Source organism: Felis catus, chromosome D3 (genome assembly GCF_018350175.1).
Source record: "Felis catus isolate Fca126 chromosome D3, F.catus_Fca126_mat1.0, whole genome shotgun sequence".
NCBI lineage: Eukaryota > Metazoa > Chordata > Mammalia > Carnivora > Felidae > Felis > Felis catus.
The window spans coordinates 45,582,384-45,602,404 of record NC_058379.1 but is presented as its reverse complement, the minus strand read 5'-3'; the positions used below and the strand labels follow the sequence as shown (position 1 = coordinate 45,602,404).

Sequence of the window (20,021 nt, the reverse complement as noted above, 5' to 3'; positions counted from 1 at the left end):
CATAGGGGTGCATAGATCTTTTAGAATTAGTATTTTTATTTCTTTTAAGTAAATAAATACCCAGTAGTGGAAATATTGGATCATACGGTAATTCTATTTTTAATTTTTTGAGGAACCTCCATACCATTTTCCAAAGTAGCTGTACCTGTGGAGAAAGGGAACCCTCTTGCACTGTTGGCGGGAATGCAAACTGGTGAAGCCGCTCTGGAAAACAGTGTGGAGGTTCCTCAAAAAATTAAAAATAGATCTACCCTATGACCCAGCAATAGCACTGCTAGGAATTTACCCAAGGGATACAGGAGTGCTGATGCATAGGGGCACTTGTACCCCAATGTTCATAGCAGCACTTTCAACAATAGCCAAATTATGGAAAGAGCCTAAATGTCCATCAACTGACGAATGGATAAAGAAGATGTGGTTTATATATACAATGGAATACTACTTGGCAATGAGAAAGAATGAAATATGGTCTTTTGTAGCAATGTGGATGGAACTGGAGAGTGTTATGCTAAGTGAAATAAGTCAGGCAGAAAAAGACAGATACCATGTTTTCACTCATATGTGGATCCTGAGAAACTTAACAGAAGACCATGGGGGAGGGGAAGGGGGGAAAAAGGATACAGAGAGGGAGGGAGGCAAACCATAAGAGACTCTTAAATACTGAGAACAAACTGAGGGTTGATGGGGGGTGGGGGAGAGGGGAAAGTGGGTGATGGGCATTGAGGAGGGCACCTGATGAGCACTGGGGATGGTATGGAAACCAATTTGACAATAAATTGTGTGTGTGTGTGTGTGTGTGTGTGTGTGTGTATACATATATATACATATGTATATATGTATATATGTATATATATGTATACACACACACACACGCACATATATATGTATATATATATATATAAAGAAATTCGCTAGAAAAAGTAATCTTTACCTTGAGCTCTTGTTTTCCTTCTGAAAAGTATGTGTAGTTAATTTTTGTGAAAGGCCCTTTCCATTTTATTTTACAAATAAAAGATGTGCTAATTAAAAAAAAAAACAACAAAAAAAAAACCCGAAACAAAGTGTACCAATTTGCATTCCTACCAATAGTGCACGAGGGTTCCTTTTGCTGCATGTCTTTGCCAGTGCTTGTTATTTCTTATGTTTTTTATTTTAGCCATTCTAACAGGTATAAAGTGATATCTCATTGTGGTTTTAATTTGCATTTCCCTGATGGTTAGTGATACTGAACATCTTTTCATGGGTCTGTTGGTGATCCATATGCCTTCTTGAAAAAGCTGTCTACTCAGGTCCTCTGCCCCTCACCTTTTATTTTAGAGAGAGAGAGACAATCTCAAGCAGGCTCCACACTTGGTGCAGAGCCTGATGTGGGGCTCGATCCCCCGCCCCTGCGATCATGACCTGAGCTGAAATCAAGAGTTGGATGCTCAACCGAGTGAGCCACCCCGGCACCCCTCTCTGCCCATTTTTAAACTGAATTATTTGCTTTTTTTGGTGTTGAGCTGTGTGAGTTCTTCACACATTTTGCATATTAACTTAATGGGTAGTGTTCTTTCTGAGGTGATGAAAATGTTCTAAACTTAGACTACAATGACAGCTGCACAACTCTGTGAGGATATACAATAAATGAACTGTACACTTGAATGAGTGATTTTTGTATCAAAAATTGTTTTAAAAGTTAAAACTGTAACACTGTGTAGTTTTCAATGAATGTGGGCATACATGATAACTACATAAAGCACAGCCACGGAACACAAAGTGGCAAAATTAACTTTAAGTAGATTGAGAAAGATTACGCAGGTATACTATAATCCCTAGAGCAACCATGAACAAAAAACCCAAAATCAAAAATGTAAAAGAAAATCAGAAGTGAGAGTGAAAAAAGGTTTTTCATACAGAAACTGAAACTTTCTGAAAAAACAAAGCATTTTAGTTGGAAGAACAACTAAAGAATGTGCTTCAAGAAAAAAAGAAAATAAACCCAGAATGAAACACTTTGCAAAGAAGAATAAAAGAAAAAATACTGCATATGAAGTACAGAAAAATTTTATAGCCAAAAAACAAAAAAAGACTCCCTTAAAAACACAGCAAAATTACGAAAAAATTAACATACATATTAATTAAAAGCAAAGAAAAGATTTTCTAACAGGAAGCTTAAAAAACCCCACATTAATAGATATATACATATGGACAGGCTACCTATGGAGTGAGGAACAAAGTTTGGATGATGAAAATTCTACTTTATGTATTTTAAAATTCCATATAGTTTAAAATTCTTAAAGCTTTTGTAAAGAAAATAAGAAATAACATGGAAGAGGTAAATCCACGAAATCACATATAAAAGTAGGTATTAAAGACAATTACTCAATTCATTTTTTCAAAAAGCATGAGAGCAGGAAAATCGTATATAAAATGAAACCAATGAGAATCATCCCATAAACACAAATATGCAGGAAGAAATAACATTTTCTCCCAAACAATTCAATATATCCAAAGAATGTATATACTATAACACTCAAAGTCATTACCAAAGAATGGAAATACTTTTTTTTTTTTAATTTTTTTTTAGTGTTTTTTAATTTATTTTTGAGACAGAGAGAGACAGAGCAGGAGCAGGGGAGGGGCAGAGAGAGAGGGAGACACAGAATCCCAAGCAGGCTCCAGGCTCTGAGCTGTCAGCACAGAGCCCGATGCAGGGCTCAAACTCACAAACTGCGAGATCATGACCTGAGCCAAAGTCGGACACTTAACCGACTGAGCCACCCAGATGCCCCAATACTTTTTTTTTGAAAATATTATTTACAGTATACATACCTTGACTGTTTTGTACAGACTTTGTTTTAGCAACTCTACATGGATTTAACTGAAGAACAGATGTAAGTTCACATGCTCCATGGACTGACCTGCCTATTTTTACTGGCTCATGAGAATCAGCTCCCTAAAACAGGAAGAATTATTAGCATCTAGATAAAATCATAAACAACTCTTTTAATAAAAATACTTGAACATTTGACACTAACCTTCACATCATCAAAAAGATTGTCTGTCTCTAAACTTTCACGCGGACGTAGAGGGATTTTAAAGATGGGATTTTCTTCCTTGATTTGTAATGGTGTTTTATTATCTGGAGATGATTTACCCAAGGACTGGAGGACGCATGCCTGTAAACAGGGCTCCTCTGGGGAATCTCTGGTTAATATACAGCTCCCACTTAAGGTCTTTCGGCTTGAGGAAGAGCCCTTGGGAATGGGCTTCAGGGCCTCATAGAGAGTCACTTGCCTAAATCTGACTTTAGAGGTCTCACTTCCTTGGCTTTTCTCTTGACACTGAATAGCTGAAAATCGATCAGACAGATCCAGAGGTTTATCCATCACATAGTCTCCATTCACGGAAGAATGACTATCCAGTAAAAAAGGAAAAGCATTTTCTTTATCAAAAGAGGCCTGAGGGTAGCTTCCTTCATCTTCACTTTCTTCCTCAATTTTCTTCCTTTTGGATGTTCTGCCTCCCAGTGATTTCAGTGGCACTGCATGTTTATCAGTGACAGCATCTTTAATGTGATCAAAACTATCCTGTTCACTTTTGGGTTCATTTATATTTTTATTTATAAGCATCTGTTTATTTGAAGATGACAGGCTAATGATCTTGTTCACTTCAGACCCAAGATTATGCTGTGTGAAAAGGGCACTATCTTCAGATTTTGAAGTTGTTTTTCCTAGTCTAGAATTAGAAGTGTTGTTGAAGGGTGCTGTTTTCAAAAGGTTTTTTTTCCCAGTCTCTAAGAGAGAAGGGGACAAACTTGTATTCAAACCTAAACTGCGTTTCACATTAGAGGTAGCTCCAAATACAGGAGATGATACCCGAGTAGTTAACTCTTCCTGAGGAGTCTTTGAATTAGAATCTGAAAACCTGAAAAAATAAAGAGTGGTAAAAAGAAATAGGGTAAAAGTTAAAAGACAGGCATATGAGAAAACTTACACTAATACAGAATATTAGTAGTGAGGTCTTAGCCATGTATTAGACTCAAATAATTAACCAACATTTGAAATAGGGTAGAGTTGTCAGCTTCTCTTCATTTGACTGACAAAAAGCTGAGGAAAACGATACAGTAAATTTATCTCAATACCTTGATATTCCTGTCCATAAATATTTTTCCTAGTAATTTAAGCAATTTCACTATATACGAAAATCATAGCTTAATAAATTCACTGGGGACCTAAATTCTTTTGTTGTTATGAAATCTTATAATAAGTAACTTCAAAAAATAAAAATCTTATACTACAGAATTGAACACAACTTAAGACCCAGCCTGCTTCTAGCAGAGGAGACAGTTATGGTAGTAGAAAGAGTATTAGGTTTCAGTTAGAAGATGTGGCATGGGTAAGAGCTCTGGCTCTAGTTATTAACAGCTATGTAGTATTAAATAAGACGTTTAACCTCTGGGGAGCTGTGTTTTTGTTGACTAAAAATGGGAGTAATCAAAAACCTACTTTCATGAGACAAATTAGATGTGATATATGTATCTAAATTAATGTGACAAATTAAATGTGATATATGTATCTAAAACCGAAAGCACCTTTTTTTAAAGTTGTCTTTCTTTCTTTCTTCTTTCTCTCTCTCTCTTTATTTATTTAGGCGTGCCTGAGTGGCTTAGTCAGTTAAGCATCCAACTCGATTTCAGCTCATTACCTTGTGGTTTGGGGGTTCAAGCCCTCCATCAGGCTTGGTGCTGATAGTGTGGAGCCTGCTTAGGATTCTTTCTCTCTCCCTCTCTCTTTACCCGCTTGCTCTCTCTTCCTCACTCTCTCAAAAATAAATAAATGAGAGAGAGAGAGAATGAGAGGAAGGGGCAGAGAGAGAGTGGGGGAGAGAGAGGATCTCAAGCAGGCTCCACACTGTCAGCATGGAGCCAGATGAGGGGCTTGAACTCACGAACCATGAGATCATGACCTGAGCCTAAATCAAGAGTCCGATGCTCAACCAACTGACCTATGCAGCCCCTGTGCCCCACTGCTGAAAGCACTTTTAAAAAAGCAAAATACTACACAAATATAGATAAGATAAGTTAGTGGATGTTCTGAAATTAGTAAATATGAGACACAACACAATCTTGAAAATTCACCTAAGTTTATAAATGCATTTTATATAACATCCATTTATAACATTTTTTTGGAAATACAAACACAGAAGGGATGACTGGGTCTTTATAGAGGCAGAGTAACAAGGCTGGACTCTGAACTACTGCTTGATAGAAGTATAAAAAGACCCCCAAAATAATATTCTTCTCTCTATAGTAATGCAAAAAGCCCTCAATTGACCATGAACTGGGGAAAAATATTTTTAAAATAAAAATTAATACAATATGCTGACAGAGAGAAATCATTAATTATATGGAACTCAACTGTAAGGAGATCTCACCAATAGTCTGCAAATTCTTATTAAAGTGCCCCAAATTACCTTAAAGTATCTTCATTGTTTCTTACAGATTCCTCAAAAGGTTGTTTCTTGTGATCTAGACAATGATAGAGTTCATCACCAAGAGGGCTTGTGGGACCCTGAGATTCCTTCAAAAGTAAAATATAAAGTATATAAATACAATGGAAGATTATTCATTCTTAAAAAGGAATGAAATGTTGATACATTCTGCCATTTGGATGAACTTCAAAACCAGGCTAAGTGAAAGAAGCCAGACTCAAAACCCACATAATGCAAAATTCCATTCACATGAATTATCCAGAATAGCTAAATCCATAAGGACAAAAAGCAGCCTGGTGGTTGCCAGGGGTTGTGGGTAGTTGGGAATGAGGACTGAATGTTTAACAGGTAAAGGGTTTATTTTGGGGAAGATGAGAATTTTTTGGAACCAGAGATGTGGTAGTGTGTAGTAATACTGTGTAATACTGTGTAGTACTAAATGCCACTGAATTGTTATGCACATTTCACCACAATAAAAAAAATAAGCACTTTTAAGTTTAGAGAGAGAAAAGCCCCAATATTTTACATAAGCACATTCTATTACTCATATGTAAAACTCCATACACTTCCAAAAAACGTTATTTAGATGGGGGGAAAGGAATAAAGATAATTATTTACACTGACAGAAGATGAATTTAAAAGACTCCTTCAGAGAGCAGTGCTTCTCAAACTTTAACATGTATTCAAGTCAACTCGGGATCTTGTTAAAACCAAGTTCGCTTGCAGTTAGGTCTTGGGTGGGGTCTGAGATTCTCTATATCTAATAAAACTTTAAGGTGATACAGATGCTATTGGCCTGTGGATCATACCTCAAGAAACATGTCTTTAGAGATCAGCTCCCTTAATTTATCTGGTGCTGAAACTACTTATTTGTCAGATTTATGGGTAGGAAGAATTAGAAACCATTAAAACACATTTAAAGCTCAAAGGTTAAAAATTACCCATTACCACTTGAAGAGGGATTTAAAACTTAGAAAAAAAATCTAAACATAATGAAAAATCAACTCAATTTTTATTTATTTTATTTTTTAATGTTTATTTATTTTTAAGAGAGAAAGAGTGCCAGCAGGGAGAGGCAGAGAGGGAGGAAGACACAGAATCTAAAGCAGGCTCCAGGCTCTGAGCTGTCAGCCCAGAGTCTGATGTGGGGCTTGAACTCACGAACTGTGAAATCATGACCTGAGCTGAAGTCAGATGCTCAACTGACTGAGCCACCCAGGTGCCCCTCAATTCAATTTTTAAAACTTTAACAGCAAGACAATTTTGTAGGAGCACATATACATTTACTGACTAAAGCAAAGGAATAGTATTTTAAAGTGGTATCAAAATAAAAAATAAATAAAACTTGAAATTCTGCAATTTTAAGTTTTCTATTTTTAGGGACCAATTAAGAAACAAAGTGAATGTGTCTGATATAAAGAAGTACTAAAACAACAAAAATTAATTCATGGGATCAATTTCTGACCCAATCCCTAAGAATCAGGTGGCATAGAATCAGATGAATCCGAAGAATTCAGCCTGTTTTCCAAATCAAACCCTAATTTAAAGGATATTGAAAAATTCCAATAAATTCTGAAACCAACCTTAAGGTTTAAGTCTTCAGTTAGATGGAACAGGATAGGGGTAGGTAGGATAGAGTAAACAGGAAAGGGTTGGCCAAACCCTCTATGCCATCATCACTTCCCTAAAATTTTGACTCAACCCACAACCTATATGCCAAGAATTCTAAAGACTCCAGATTTCTGGGACTGCTGAAGTAGAGACCATAAATAGGCCTTTCTAACCACATCAATTTTGTTCTAGGTCTTTATCTGATGACCCTGGGATAAAATACTTTTTCTTTTGCTTAATACTCTAAACACCAACACTAAAGGACAGCAATTAATTCATATTTTCACCAAACTAAACAATTACTTACAGATTCTTCTTGAACACTAAGTCCAAGTGTTTCAGCAACAACTGTAGCCAAATTAAAAGATGACTTATCAGTAGGACAATGGTTTGTTCCATGTGTTTCTAAGTTAGGGAAAAAAAAACAACCCAATTATACAACTGTAGAAATGACATGTATTGAAAAATACAAAAAAGGAAAGAGGCTCAAAGAACCACTTTACAAGATAGCACTGAATAATTTTAAAATTCTGTGCAAAACATCTGTGCCAAAAAGTCCAAAATATCTACTACAAATGGCAATAAATTGCAGGTATCTAACATCTACATCTGCCAAACTTTTTCAGCTAAGATTTCCTACTTTTCCTAAATGGACTGAATGCAATGGGTAGGTTATTTTTCTCATTGTCACTCAGAAAAAAAAAACAAACCCAAAAAATCATATATAATTGTGCTGGATTTCTTGTGCCCTAAGTTACAGCATGAATATAAAACCATATTTATAGTGCCTTTTATGACAATATACTTTGTAGAAGAGATTTTCAACTCTGCATTATTTTCAAGATTTAAGCTAAACACAGAAATCACCTGTGTTCAAGTATTTTACAAAGCTTTATATATGCAGAGTTTCAACCAGTCAACAAGTATTTATGGAGTACATACTATGTTCTAGGCATGTGTTAGGCACTTGATCAAAGGAAAAAAGGTTCTTGCCCTCAAGGAGCTTCAGGGCTTATACGGGTGAAACAGAAAGTAAAAAAGAGAATTGCGATAAAATGTGATACACATTAAAGGAACATTAAAGGTGCACATAAGTGTTGATTTAAACATAAAGAAAGGATTCCTAAATCTGCCTTGGGAATATCAAGGAAAGATACACTAAGAGATGCCTAACCTGACCCTGGAAAGAAAGAGGAACTTGATAGGTCAAACAGGCTGGGGACAGAAAGAAGGATTCTAGGTATGTGTAAGGGTTCAGATATGTCAAACAAAATTGCATGTTTAGAGGAGCGCCTGGGTGGCTTGGTCGGTTAAGCGTCCGACTTCAGCTCCGGTCATGATCTCACGGTCCGTGAGTTCAAGCCCCACGTCGGGCTCTGTGCTGACAGCTTGGAGCCTGGAGCCTGTTTCAGATTCTGTGTCTCCCTTTCTCTCTGCCCCTCCCCTGTTCATGCTCTGTCTCTCTCTGTCTCAAAAATAAATAAACGTTAAAAAAAATTTAAAAAAAAATTGCATGTTTAGGGAACTATAGGTGTTTTAATTGCTGGGAATCAAAATGCAAAAGCTATAACAGTAGTAGGATATGAACCCAGACAGGTCAGTGAGGGATTTCTCTCTCCCACAGGGGTGTGGAGAGGTGAAGAGTGGAATCTATACTTTATTGGATTCAACTAGAGGGAATGGGAGATAATACAGAAGAGCTACTGAACACAGACTACTTTTTCAGCTTTGAAGAGAAGCTGTAGCTAAGAATGGAGACAATTAAGAGAGGCGTTATTTTTATTCATAGTCATTTGTTAAAAAAAAATTAAGTTTATTTATTTACTTGGAAGAGAAAGAGATAGTGTGAATGGGGGAGGGGAAGAGGTAGAGGGAGAGAGAGAGACAGAGGGACAGAGAGAATCCCAAGCTGGATCTGCACAGTCAGCACGGAGCCCAAGGCAGGGCCCAAACTCACAAAACCATGAGATCATGACCTGAGCCAAAACCAAGGTTGGATGCTTAACCGACTGAGCCACCCAGCCGCCCCAACAGGGGTTATTTTTAAAAGATGGAAGATAACATGTGCATATTTTGAAAAGAATGAACCTGCAGAGAAGCTGAAGATTTAAGAGGGCAACGGAGGGAGCAAAATCCTGGCAGCAGCAGAGGAGAATGTGCCCCAGAGTGCAGACAAGCAAGGATCTACCACTCAGTGTTACATCCTCAGCACCCTTTGCTAGACAGTCTGTCCTCCTCTCACACACACACTAATATGAAATGATTTCTTAGCTTTTAGAGTATAAGTTTTGTACTCATACTAAATGAGTAAGTGATTAACCTTGACCAACCCTTCCAACTGGCATCTGGATCCCATCTCCCCTTACCTTTTCACAGATGTAGTAACAGTTTCCTCTTTCCTTAGAATGACTCATTTCTTTCTCTTTACTTGATCTTTCCATCAGCATAAAAATATGCTGCATATGCTGTACTATCCCATCTTCTCACATCCTCGCTTGACCCATTTTCTCTCTAGCTACTGTCCCATTTTCCCCTCCCCTTTACCACAAAACATCTTGAAGGACTTGTTTACAAGTGCTCTCTGCTTTCTCTGCTCGCTTCTCTTGAGCATGCAACAGTCTAGAGGAATACCATTACACTTTAACAGTTCACGTTAACACTCAGAAGATCTGCATGTGACCAAATTCAATAGTGAATTTTCAGTCTTCATCTTGCCTGACCTATTAGCACAGTCTGCCAGTTGACCACTCCTTTCTCTCTCCACTTGGCTCAAAGGACACTACTTTATCTCAGTTCTTCTATCTCCCTGGCAGCTCCTTCTCTGGTTACTTACTTGGTTGGTTCCTCCTCATTTTCACAACCTCTAAATCACCATCTAGACAGCTGTAATATTGCCTCTGAAGAGGTGAAAAATGGTTATTTGAAGGCAAAATAATCTTTTTATACACAAAGCACCTACATACACTCATACAGTGTATCTGCAGTATTGAAATTTCATGGAAAAATAATTAGGGGAAAAAACATCTTAAAAGTTTAGTGTGGGGGTGGGAAAAATAGTTCAGAATCACTACTTAAATTTTTAAAAAATGTTTATTTGAGAGAGAGAGAGACAGTGTGAGCGAGTGCAGAGTAGGGGCAGAGAGAGAGAGAGGAAGAGTGAGAATCCCAAGCAAGTTCCACACTGTCAGTGTAGAGCTCGACACAGGGCTTGATCTCACCAACCGCAAGATCATGACCTGAGGCAAAATCAAGAGTTGGATGCCTAACCTACTGAGCCATCCAGGCACCCCTTATTTTCTTTTTTCTAAGTAGGCTCCACACCCAGCATGGAGCCCAACATAGGGTTCAAACTCATGACCCTGAGATCAAGACCTGAGCTGAGATCAAGAATTGGACACGTAACTGAATAAGTCGCCTAGGTGCCCCTGAAAACCACTACCTTACATAATGAAGCACCCCAGAGCTTAGTACTTGAACTTCTTCTCTTCCCTATCTACATTCACTTGCTTGGTAATCTCATCCACCTACATGCTAACAATTTCCTTTCATATCTCCATCTTAGACCTTTCTAAACTCAGATCTAACTACTCATCCAAAGTCTTACCTGAATGACTCTCCAGTATCTCAGAATATTCTCAAAACCAAACTTCTGATTTCTAACCACCCCTATCCCCACCTTTCTTCTTCTTTTTTTTAATTTTTAAATATTTATTTTTTTTTTGACAAAGTGAGAGACAGAGCACGAGTGGGGGAGGGGCAGAGAGAGAGGGAGACACAGAATCCGAAACAGGCTCAAGGCTCCGAGCTGTCAGCACAGAGCCCGATGTGGGATTGAACTCATGGACAGCGAGATCATGACTTGAGCCGAAGTTGGATGCTCAACCAACTGAGCCACCCAGGCACCCCTCTCCACCTCTATTCTTGAACCTGATACTCCTAGTCTCTTTCCTCTTAATAAACAGCAGCTCTAAAGAACAGAGTTGCCCAAACCAATCTCCCCTTCACTCACACTGTTCTGCCCTAGTCATGAAGGCTTCCTTACCATCCTTCATAAAGAACCAAATAGCATGCTCATCTGAAGGCCTACGAGCTCTGACTTCTCTACCTGGGATGCTCTTTCCCCCTATGTCCATATGACTTCTTTGCTTCCGTAAATCTCTCCTCAAGCGTCACTTTTTAAAGTGAGGCTTTCTAGTCTCTCTTCTGACCCAGCTTCAGAACACTTGCTTCTACCTAATATGTATTCATTTTCTTTCTCGCTCAGCTAGATTACAACCTCCACGAAGTTAAGGGCTTTGTTTTCTTCAGTACCTGGTATACAGTAGGTACTCAAGTATTTGTTGAATGAATGAATAAACCACAGTAAAGCCTGTTTACTTAAAATTATTAGCAATCTGTATTAACATGGCTAGGGATATTAATATGACTACGGATATTAGTATGAATAATGGGACATTATTTTCCAATATGAAAAAGATTACTACACAACCAACAATACAAACAAAATCATATGGAAAATATTGTGTAATTCAGACTTCTGGCCACTCTTCCTTACCAGTAACCACAAATTTTAAACTTATGAAGTAAATCTCAATATGCTTACTAGACACTGGGGATTGACTCTGATCACAAGTGTCAGCCACCAGAATTTCACTTTCATTAGGTTTATTCTGTGGATGAATTGAAGACTTTGGAAGTTTTCTGAGTTCTAAGGGGAAAAAAAGAAATTACATATAAACAAACAATTATGATACAAAATATTATTTTGATAAGCCAATACAAACCTGTCCTTAAGTGCATTAGAAGTATTATTTTATTGATTCTAATAAAAAGTTCATTCCTTTGGTATCACTAAGAAACAAAGCTGGAAGTTAGGACAGAGAGAGGGACTAGAACAGATAAGCTTCTTCTGACCTAAGTTTCCTAGAGTTGTAATGTTTTAATGCATCTTCTCCTTATGTATTTGTTGCAAATCAGTCAGGTTCATTTAAAATGAATACTGCATCATATACCTCTGCAATCTTTTTTAGAGCTTTTATTTTCTGGAAGGAAATCCTGAAACATGTTTTTTTAGAAAGCATTCCAATATTTAAGGATTTAATTCAAAGAAAACCAAAAGAAGCACAAAGTAAAGGGAAATAGACTTATTAATTATAACTAGAAAATAATATTATAACACACTATAAACTTTAAAATAAGCAAGGGTGAGGGGCCACCTGGGTGGCTCAGTTGGTTAAACGTCTGACTCTTGATTTCCATTAAGGTCACAATCTCATGGTTTGTGACTGTGAGCCTGGTATTGGGCTCTGCACCCACAGTGCAGAGTCTGCTTGAGATTCTCTTTCTCTCTCCCTCTCACTCTGTCCCTCCTCCACTCTCTCTCTCAAAATAAATAAATAAACTTGAAAAAAAAAAAAAAAGCAAGGGTGTGGGAATGCAAGCTGGTGCAGCCACTCTGCAAAACAGTATGGAGGTTCCTCAAAAAACTAAAAATAGAACTACCCTACGACCCAGCAATTGCACTACTAGGCATTTATCCACAGGACATAGGTGTGCTGTTTCGAAGGGACACATGCACCCTCATGTTTATAGCAGCACTATCAACAATAGCCGAAGTATGCAAAGAGCCTAAATGTCCATCGATGGATGAATGGATACAGAAGATGTGGTGTGTATACACACACACACACACACACAAACACACACACACACACACACACACACACACACACACACACACACAATGGAGTATTACTCAGCAATCAAAAAGAATGAAATCTTGCCATTTGCAACTACGTGAATGGAACTGGAGGGTATTATGCTAAGTGAAATTAGTCAGAGAAAGACAAAAATCGTATGACTTCACTCATATGAGGACTTTAAGAGACAAAACAGATGAACATAAGGGAAGGGAAACAAAAATAATAAAAAACAGGGAGGGGGACAAAACAGACAAATATGGAGAACAAACAGAGGGTTAGTGGAGGGGTTGTGGGAGGGAGGATGGGCTAAATGGGTAAGGGGCACTAAGGAATCTACTCCTGAAATCATTGTTTCACTATATGCTAACTAATTTGGATATAAATTTTAAAAAATAAAATATAAAATTAAAAAAAAATAAGCAAGGGTGCCAACTAGTCATTAAATCAGTTTTAAAATAATTTGCATGGCTCAAAATGGTTATATTTATACACATATATACACACACATATATTTTAATTTTACTGACTGATGTCACTTTATTTAAATAAATTAGTTTAAAATTAAATTTTAAATAAAACAATGTTTTTTTAATTTAAAGAGAGAGGGAGAGTGCAGAAGCCAGGGAGAGGGAGAGACAGAGACAGAGAATCTCAAGCAAGCTCCATGCTCAGTGTGAGATCACTACCCATGCCGGAATCAAGAGCTGGATTCTCAACTGAATGAGCCACCCAGGCACCCTGATCTTATATTTTAAAACCAAAATTTCAGATCCCAAGTAAAAATGATTAGAGCAAGATTAAAAAAGACAAATTAAGTTTTAAAATAGTTACAGGTTGTTCTCATATGATAAAGAAATAAACCGGAAGCAATCATACAAGATATAAAACAAGACTTTCGTAATAAAGAAAATTGTGATGATTTGTTTTTCTAGGTATTCTTACAGATGGATTTAAACATGGTCTAAATTATAAATGCTTATCTACAGTGATTCTTTCTGATAGACTAAAAGGCGAATAAATGTTCATTTACTTAAATGTTTATTTTCAGAGAAAGAGAGAGAGAGAGAGAGAGAGAGCGCGCAAGCATGAGCGGAGGAGGGGCAGACAGACAGAGTGAATCTCAAGCAAGCTCCACGCAGTCAGTGCAGAACCTGACGTGGGTCTTGATCTCATGAACCGTGAAATCATGACCTGAGCCGAAATCCAGAGTTAGACACTTAACCAACTCAGTCACCCAGGCACCCCTGAATGTTCATTTTAGATCCAAGACCTTATATTTTACTTTAGTTCCTAATTACATGTAAGATTTTTAACAGTTCTTTTGTCTTCCACTAGATGGTGATGAAAGCTCATATAAAATGGGGGAAAAAAAGGTGTCAATTTTCCAATATCAAAGAATAAGATCTACTTATTATTTTAAAGGCATAGCTACGGTAAACAGTTTATTTTGAATTATGAAAACATCTCCAGAAGTACGTACACCACTTCCCTCCAAATGCTTTCCTTGTTATAAACAATTAGGGTTAAAAATAAAAGTCTTTGCCATTTACTCCAGATCAACATTAAAAGAAATAATCATTGCATCGTATCACATGATAAATTTCAGGGCTACATGCAAAGGTAGTTCCAAAGTATTTAACAGAAATGGTAAATGGGCCTGGAATTAGAAATATGCCACTGATAAGCCATAAAGTTTATACTTTATAGAGCCATTTCTTGGTCACCATCAATCACTACAAATTATAACAAAAATAGCCAGTTAGAACTACTGGTGGGAGTAGCCATACTTAACGCATGGGAAGTACAAAAGTTTAGAGCCAAGAGGATCTTTATTTGAATTCTGATTCATCTACTTACTTGACAGGTGATCCTGAGTGAATTATTTAACCCCTCCAAAGAGTGTACCTTTCCTCATTATAAAATGAAGATGTTGACAGCTCCCTTCCAAGCTTGTCATAAGAATTAAAATCTAGTAATAATGCATTCAAATTGTATTATTACCTGGCACACAGGTGAAAATTAATGTTAAATTCCTTTCCCCTTTCCTTCTAATCCCACTCAGATATATATACCCAGGAATATTTTTTAAATAAAAGGAAAAAAGAAAAAAAAAAACATGTACCACATTTATAAAATGCTGGATGTTTACATATTCAGATAAGCAATGAAGGCCTGTACATAATCTAGACAGAAAAAGCCTTCCCAGTCACTTCACTAATGGAAGTTAAACTTACAGTTGTAATAGAAGCTCCCTGACTGATGACTATCTTCCTTCCACTAGATGGAATAACAGAAAAACTCACCATACAAAAGAATACTTTTTCATATGAAACCAGATAACTAAAATGAAACTCCAGTCCTTACCGTTTGTACACACAGACTCTTCCAGCTCAGTGTGTGTGTGTTCTATGTATCGGACATGGAGGTTCTCCTTTCTTCGTAGCCGGTTAATGCCAGAAAAGGAAAAGGCTGTTATTGGTGAATCTGGAATAACACTTTCCTCAGATTCAAGATCAGGTGCTTGATGCTGTTGATCATTCCTAGAGGAAAGTAATGGCAAATGGAAAAAAAAAATTAATTCAACAAATATTTACTAAAACATCCCTACCTAGTATGGAGCTACAAAAGAACATAGGTATAAAGCTATGAGAGATGCAATTCCTTGCGTTTAATGTTCCAAATCTAAATATAAAGATTAGAGAAGTACGCAAATGATTAGAGTACCAATTGGGGAATATTATTGTGAGAAGTGAAGTACAAAGTGTAGTTGGTGGTACCTTGAGGTAAAATTAAAAGAATCTCAAATGGCAGAGAAAATGAGCTGAGGATCCACACATCTGAGTAAAGGCACGCAATGCTGTGTACTTGGTGTTAGAGGAGGGCAAGCTGAAACTACATGAAAAAGAGCCTTGATTAAGTGCGTGCATAATTTAGAAAGCAAGAGGAAAAGAACTGATGAAGGTTTCACAGCATGGAAGTAACGTGACAATGTAGCAGCAAGACTGCAACACTGACTGGAACAGAAAGAAAGGAGGCAAGGAATCAATTAGGCAGTGGCTATAATGGTCCAGGCAAGAGTTTCTGGGGGTTTGAACTAGAATGTTGAGAATAGCTATGGAAAGGAAGGGACCAATATTAAACACTGGCAGAATTAACATGACTTGGCAAGTGACAAATAAGGGGCGATGAATAATACTAACACTGATAATATTATTGATGGAGGTTTATACTGTTGGGTACTGTTCAAAGTGCTACGTGCATCTGTTTAATTATCACAATTGTAGGAGCTATCAATAGTACTCTCATTTTACAAATGAGAAAGTTAAATCACTTACTAAAATAGTAAGGAGCAGAAGCAGGATCTAAATCCCAGCAGCCAGATTCCCAGGACAGTACTGATAAACATTCAATATGTTATCCTTAGTACAGACTATGAGACGAATGACTGATCACAAGTAGGATTCAAACTTTGAGTTTCTACTGCTACTTCTATCCAGGCCCCCTTAGAGTCTACTCTCAACACATCAGTCAGAAAAGTCTTATTAATACTTAGTCATATCATGTCACTCCTGATTAAAACCTGCCTTATCTCCCCATTTCACTGGAAACACAAGCCAAAGCCCTATAAATGATTCACAAGGTCCTACATGATCTCATTGTCTCCCTCCCCCATTACCTGGGATCTCTTTTTATACTATACTCCAATCACCCTCACTTCCTCAAGGTTCCTCAACATACCCAACTTGAGTTCTCTCTCTAGCTCTTCCTTCTGCTTGGAATGCTCATCCCTAGACATCACTTACTTAGTGATCTCATTTCCTTCAAGTCTTTGCTGAAGTTTTACTTTCTCATCAGTGCCTATCTTAAACATGCTATTTAAAACTGTACCCTCTTGGGACTCCTGAGTGGCTCAGTCAGTTAATTTTCCGACTCTTGGTTTCAGCTCAGGAGGAGTTCATGATCTCACGGTTCTTCAGGACGAGCCCTGCGTTGGGCTCAGTGCAGAGCCTGCTTGGGAATCCTCTCTCCCCCTCCCCCACTCATGCTATCTTTCTGTGTCTCTCAAAAAAAAAAAAGTGGGGGGGTCTTAAAAAAAATTGTAACCTCCTTCCCATACCTTAGGTACTCCTGTTGCTTGTTATTTTGCTATTTGCTTTATCCATGGTATTTATGGCTTTTGAATATAGTATATAATTGACTTGTCTATTGCTCACCTGCCAGAATGTAAGCTCTAAGAGGATAAAGAATCTTTGATTCATTGTTACATCAAGTGAACATGAGTAGGCACTTGGTATGTGCTCAGTAAATATTTGTTGAATGAAGGAATATGAGAGATCCCCAGATTTCATTAGAAAAATAAATTTGTGTTGATTCAGGCATATGTTTTTGCCCAACTCAATTCAGGACCAATGGTACCTAAAGACTGGGTTTGGACTGAATTGTGGTTATTGAGTAAATAATTTTTACTCAATTGAGTTTCCCATTACTGACTTTATTGACCAATTCTTACCAGTTGGTCAGGCATTTAGGCTTTATGTGACAAAACCAGTCTGTCTATTATACTCATTATCAATTTGTAGTACTATTTCCAAACAAAAAGTAATGAACATCTTATAACTATGACCAACAGAGATTAAAAAAAAATTACAAGATTAATTACTCCTAACACAGATTTGTATCTTAATTTCCTGGGTAACACCAGTATTACTTGTGGTCTGTAATCCTATATTCTATACTGAGGAAAATCTTTAGAGCTAATATCTAATTTTTAACTGTCTTATTCTGGAAAAACAGAGTAAGTTAAGGTCATATGAGAAAGACTTATAAATTAATGGAGTGTGAAACCTACCCAACCTTGCTTTAACTAATCACGTCAGAGGCTATCCACCTATTAGTCATGAAAATTCAACCTGGAACATGAATGAGTTACAAGAAACTGATTTCCTGGAACAGTCAATCTATAAGTAGCTGGGATCACAAAAGGAAAACAAAAACAAAACCCCAAAAAACCTAGATCTAATTAGACGTGCAAACTAAGTAAACAAGTGCTGGCTTTATCTTCTTTTGCCATAAAAGGGGGAAAAAAAACCAAATAACTTCCATATATTAACAAAGTTTCTTCTTTAAAGCATTAGATCTCACTCAGATTTTCTGAGAAACGTTAAAAAGTTCATGCCACAGCTTTAGTTAATTATATACACTGGTCATCTTTCTTCTTTCACTTTTCTAACAGCCCAAGAGTAAATTTTTGATTGTCTGTTTTATTTGTTGGCCTCCCCTGCTTAAATTCCTGTCACAACAACTTTAGTTGTTCTTTTTTTCTAAAGACCTTTAAAAGTGCAGAGTCTCCCTCTGTAAAGAGTCTACAAAAGTTTTTAACATTCAGCTTTTTTCCTCTGAAGAACTTACAGTGGGTTAAAATATAATTTAAACTTAATGGAATAGTTATAGCCATTAAGTTCACTTAAACATTTTGGTTTTCAAAAAAAGGAAAAAGGTCTGTACGCTATAAACTATTGAGTCCAATATCTGGATCTTTTGGAAGTAGTATAAGTTTATAATATGAATAATTCAAGTAAGACTAATTTTAGGGGCGCCTGGGTGGCTTAGTCGGTTGAGCATCCGACTTCAGCTCAGGTCATGATCTCACGGCTTGTGAGTTTGAGCCCCGTGTTGGGCTGTGTGCAGACAGCTCACAGCCTGGAGCATGCTTCGGACTCTGTTTCCCTGTCACTCTGCCCCTTCCCCACTCATTCTCTCTCTCAAGAATAAACATTAAAAGGGGCGCCTGGGTGGCTCAGTCGGTTAAGCAGCTGACTTCGGCTCAGGTCATGATCTTGCCGTCCGTGGGTTCGAGCCCCGCGTCGGGCTCTGTGCTGACAGCTCAGAGCCTGGAGCCTGTTTCAGATTCTGTGTCTCCCTCTCTCTCTGACCCTCCCCCATTCATGCTCTGTCTCTCTCTGTCTCAAAAATAAATAAACGTTAAAAAAAATATGTTAAAAAAAAAAAGAATAAACATTAAAAAATTGAAAGACTAATTTTCAAAAGTAGAGCTATTAAACCAGTTGTACTTAGGACCTGCTTAATTGAACATCTAGCTTTCTCAGGAAGGCATGTGACAGTGACTCTCTTGATACCATCTCATGAAGAGTGATAATGAAGGAAACGCCTCAGGGCTCCATCCTCAGGCAGATTTTATTTAACATTTTTTAAATGATTTCGATGCAGGGTACTTAATGGAATATTCACATTTGTAGAAGACATAAAGCAGAGAATGAAAGCTAACCTAACAGATGGCAGGAAAAAAATCAACACATGAAAGACCCCCAAAGGTTGGAATAATGGGCCAAATCTAACAAAACAAAATAGAGCAGGAGAAATGTGAGATTATAAACTTCAATGAACTGAATCAGAAAAGAGAGAATCCAGGCTCTGCCACCTACACAGGTAGATAACCTTCTGAGGCTGTTTTAGCACAAAATTATAGAAAGAGTATACAGTCTCTGAAGTGAGGTACACCTGGGTTCAAATGCTAGGTCTGACACTTACAAATCACACTGGGTAAATCAGTTAACCTTTCTGAGCCTTAGTACCTTATCTATAAAGTATGGTACTGTACTCTCCTGCTTCCTTTTTGTAGGAAGGCTGTGAAAAGGAAGCAATATATGTAAAGTCATAATCCAATGCCCAAATAATAGTATTTAATCAATAGTGCTCTTCTATTTATTTTTTAAAGATTCAAAAAAAAGTTTATTTGTGCATTATATGCCAACAAATTGGGCAATCTGTAAAAAATGGGATAAATTCCTAGAAACATATAAACTAACAAAACTGAAACAGGAAGAAATAGGAAATTTGAACAGACCCATAAGCAGTAAAGAAACTGAATCAGTTTATCAAAAATCTCCCAACAAAGAGTCCAGGGCTGGATGGCTTCCCAGGGGAATTCTACCAAACATTTAAAGAAGAGATAATACCTATTCTTTTGAAGCTATTGCAAAAAAAATAGAAATGGAAGGAAAACTTCTAAACTCATTCTATGAGGCCAGCATTACCTTGATTCCAAAACCAGACAAAGACCCCACTAAAAAGAAATACAGACCAATTTCCGTGATGAACATGGATGCAAAAATTCTCAACAAGATACTAGCAAACTGGATCCAACAATACATTAAAAGAATTATTCACCATAATCAAGTGGGATTTTTTTCCTGGGCTGCAGGGCTGGTTCAA

The 20,021-nt window shown here is 37.3% G+C and overlaps 1 protein-coding gene across 4 annotated transcripts in view; it reads right to left on the bottom strand.

Moving 5' to 3' along the window:
• The window catches only part of RBBP8 (RB binding protein 8, endonuclease), a 111,201-nt gene that overhangs the window by 20,142 nt on the left and 71,038 nt on the right, over positions 1–20,021 (bottom strand). For all 4 annotated transcript variants that reach the window (XM_019815065.3, XM_019815064.3, XM_011288074.4 and 1 more), the window contains 6 exons: positions 15,153–15,328; positions 11,690–11,794; positions 7,394–7,491; positions 5,458–5,564; positions 3,021–3,909; positions 2,815–2,938 (listed from right to left, as the gene is read on the bottom strand). In XM_019815065.3, the coding sequence (XP_019670624.1) occupies positions 2,815–2,938; positions 3,021–3,909; positions 5,458–5,564; positions 7,394–7,491; positions 11,690–11,794; positions 15,153–15,328 (1,499 nt within the window). The remainder of the gene's footprint in view (positions 1–2,814; positions 2,939–3,020; positions 3,910–5,457; positions 5,565–7,393; positions 7,492–11,689; positions 11,795–15,152; positions 15,329–20,021) is intronic.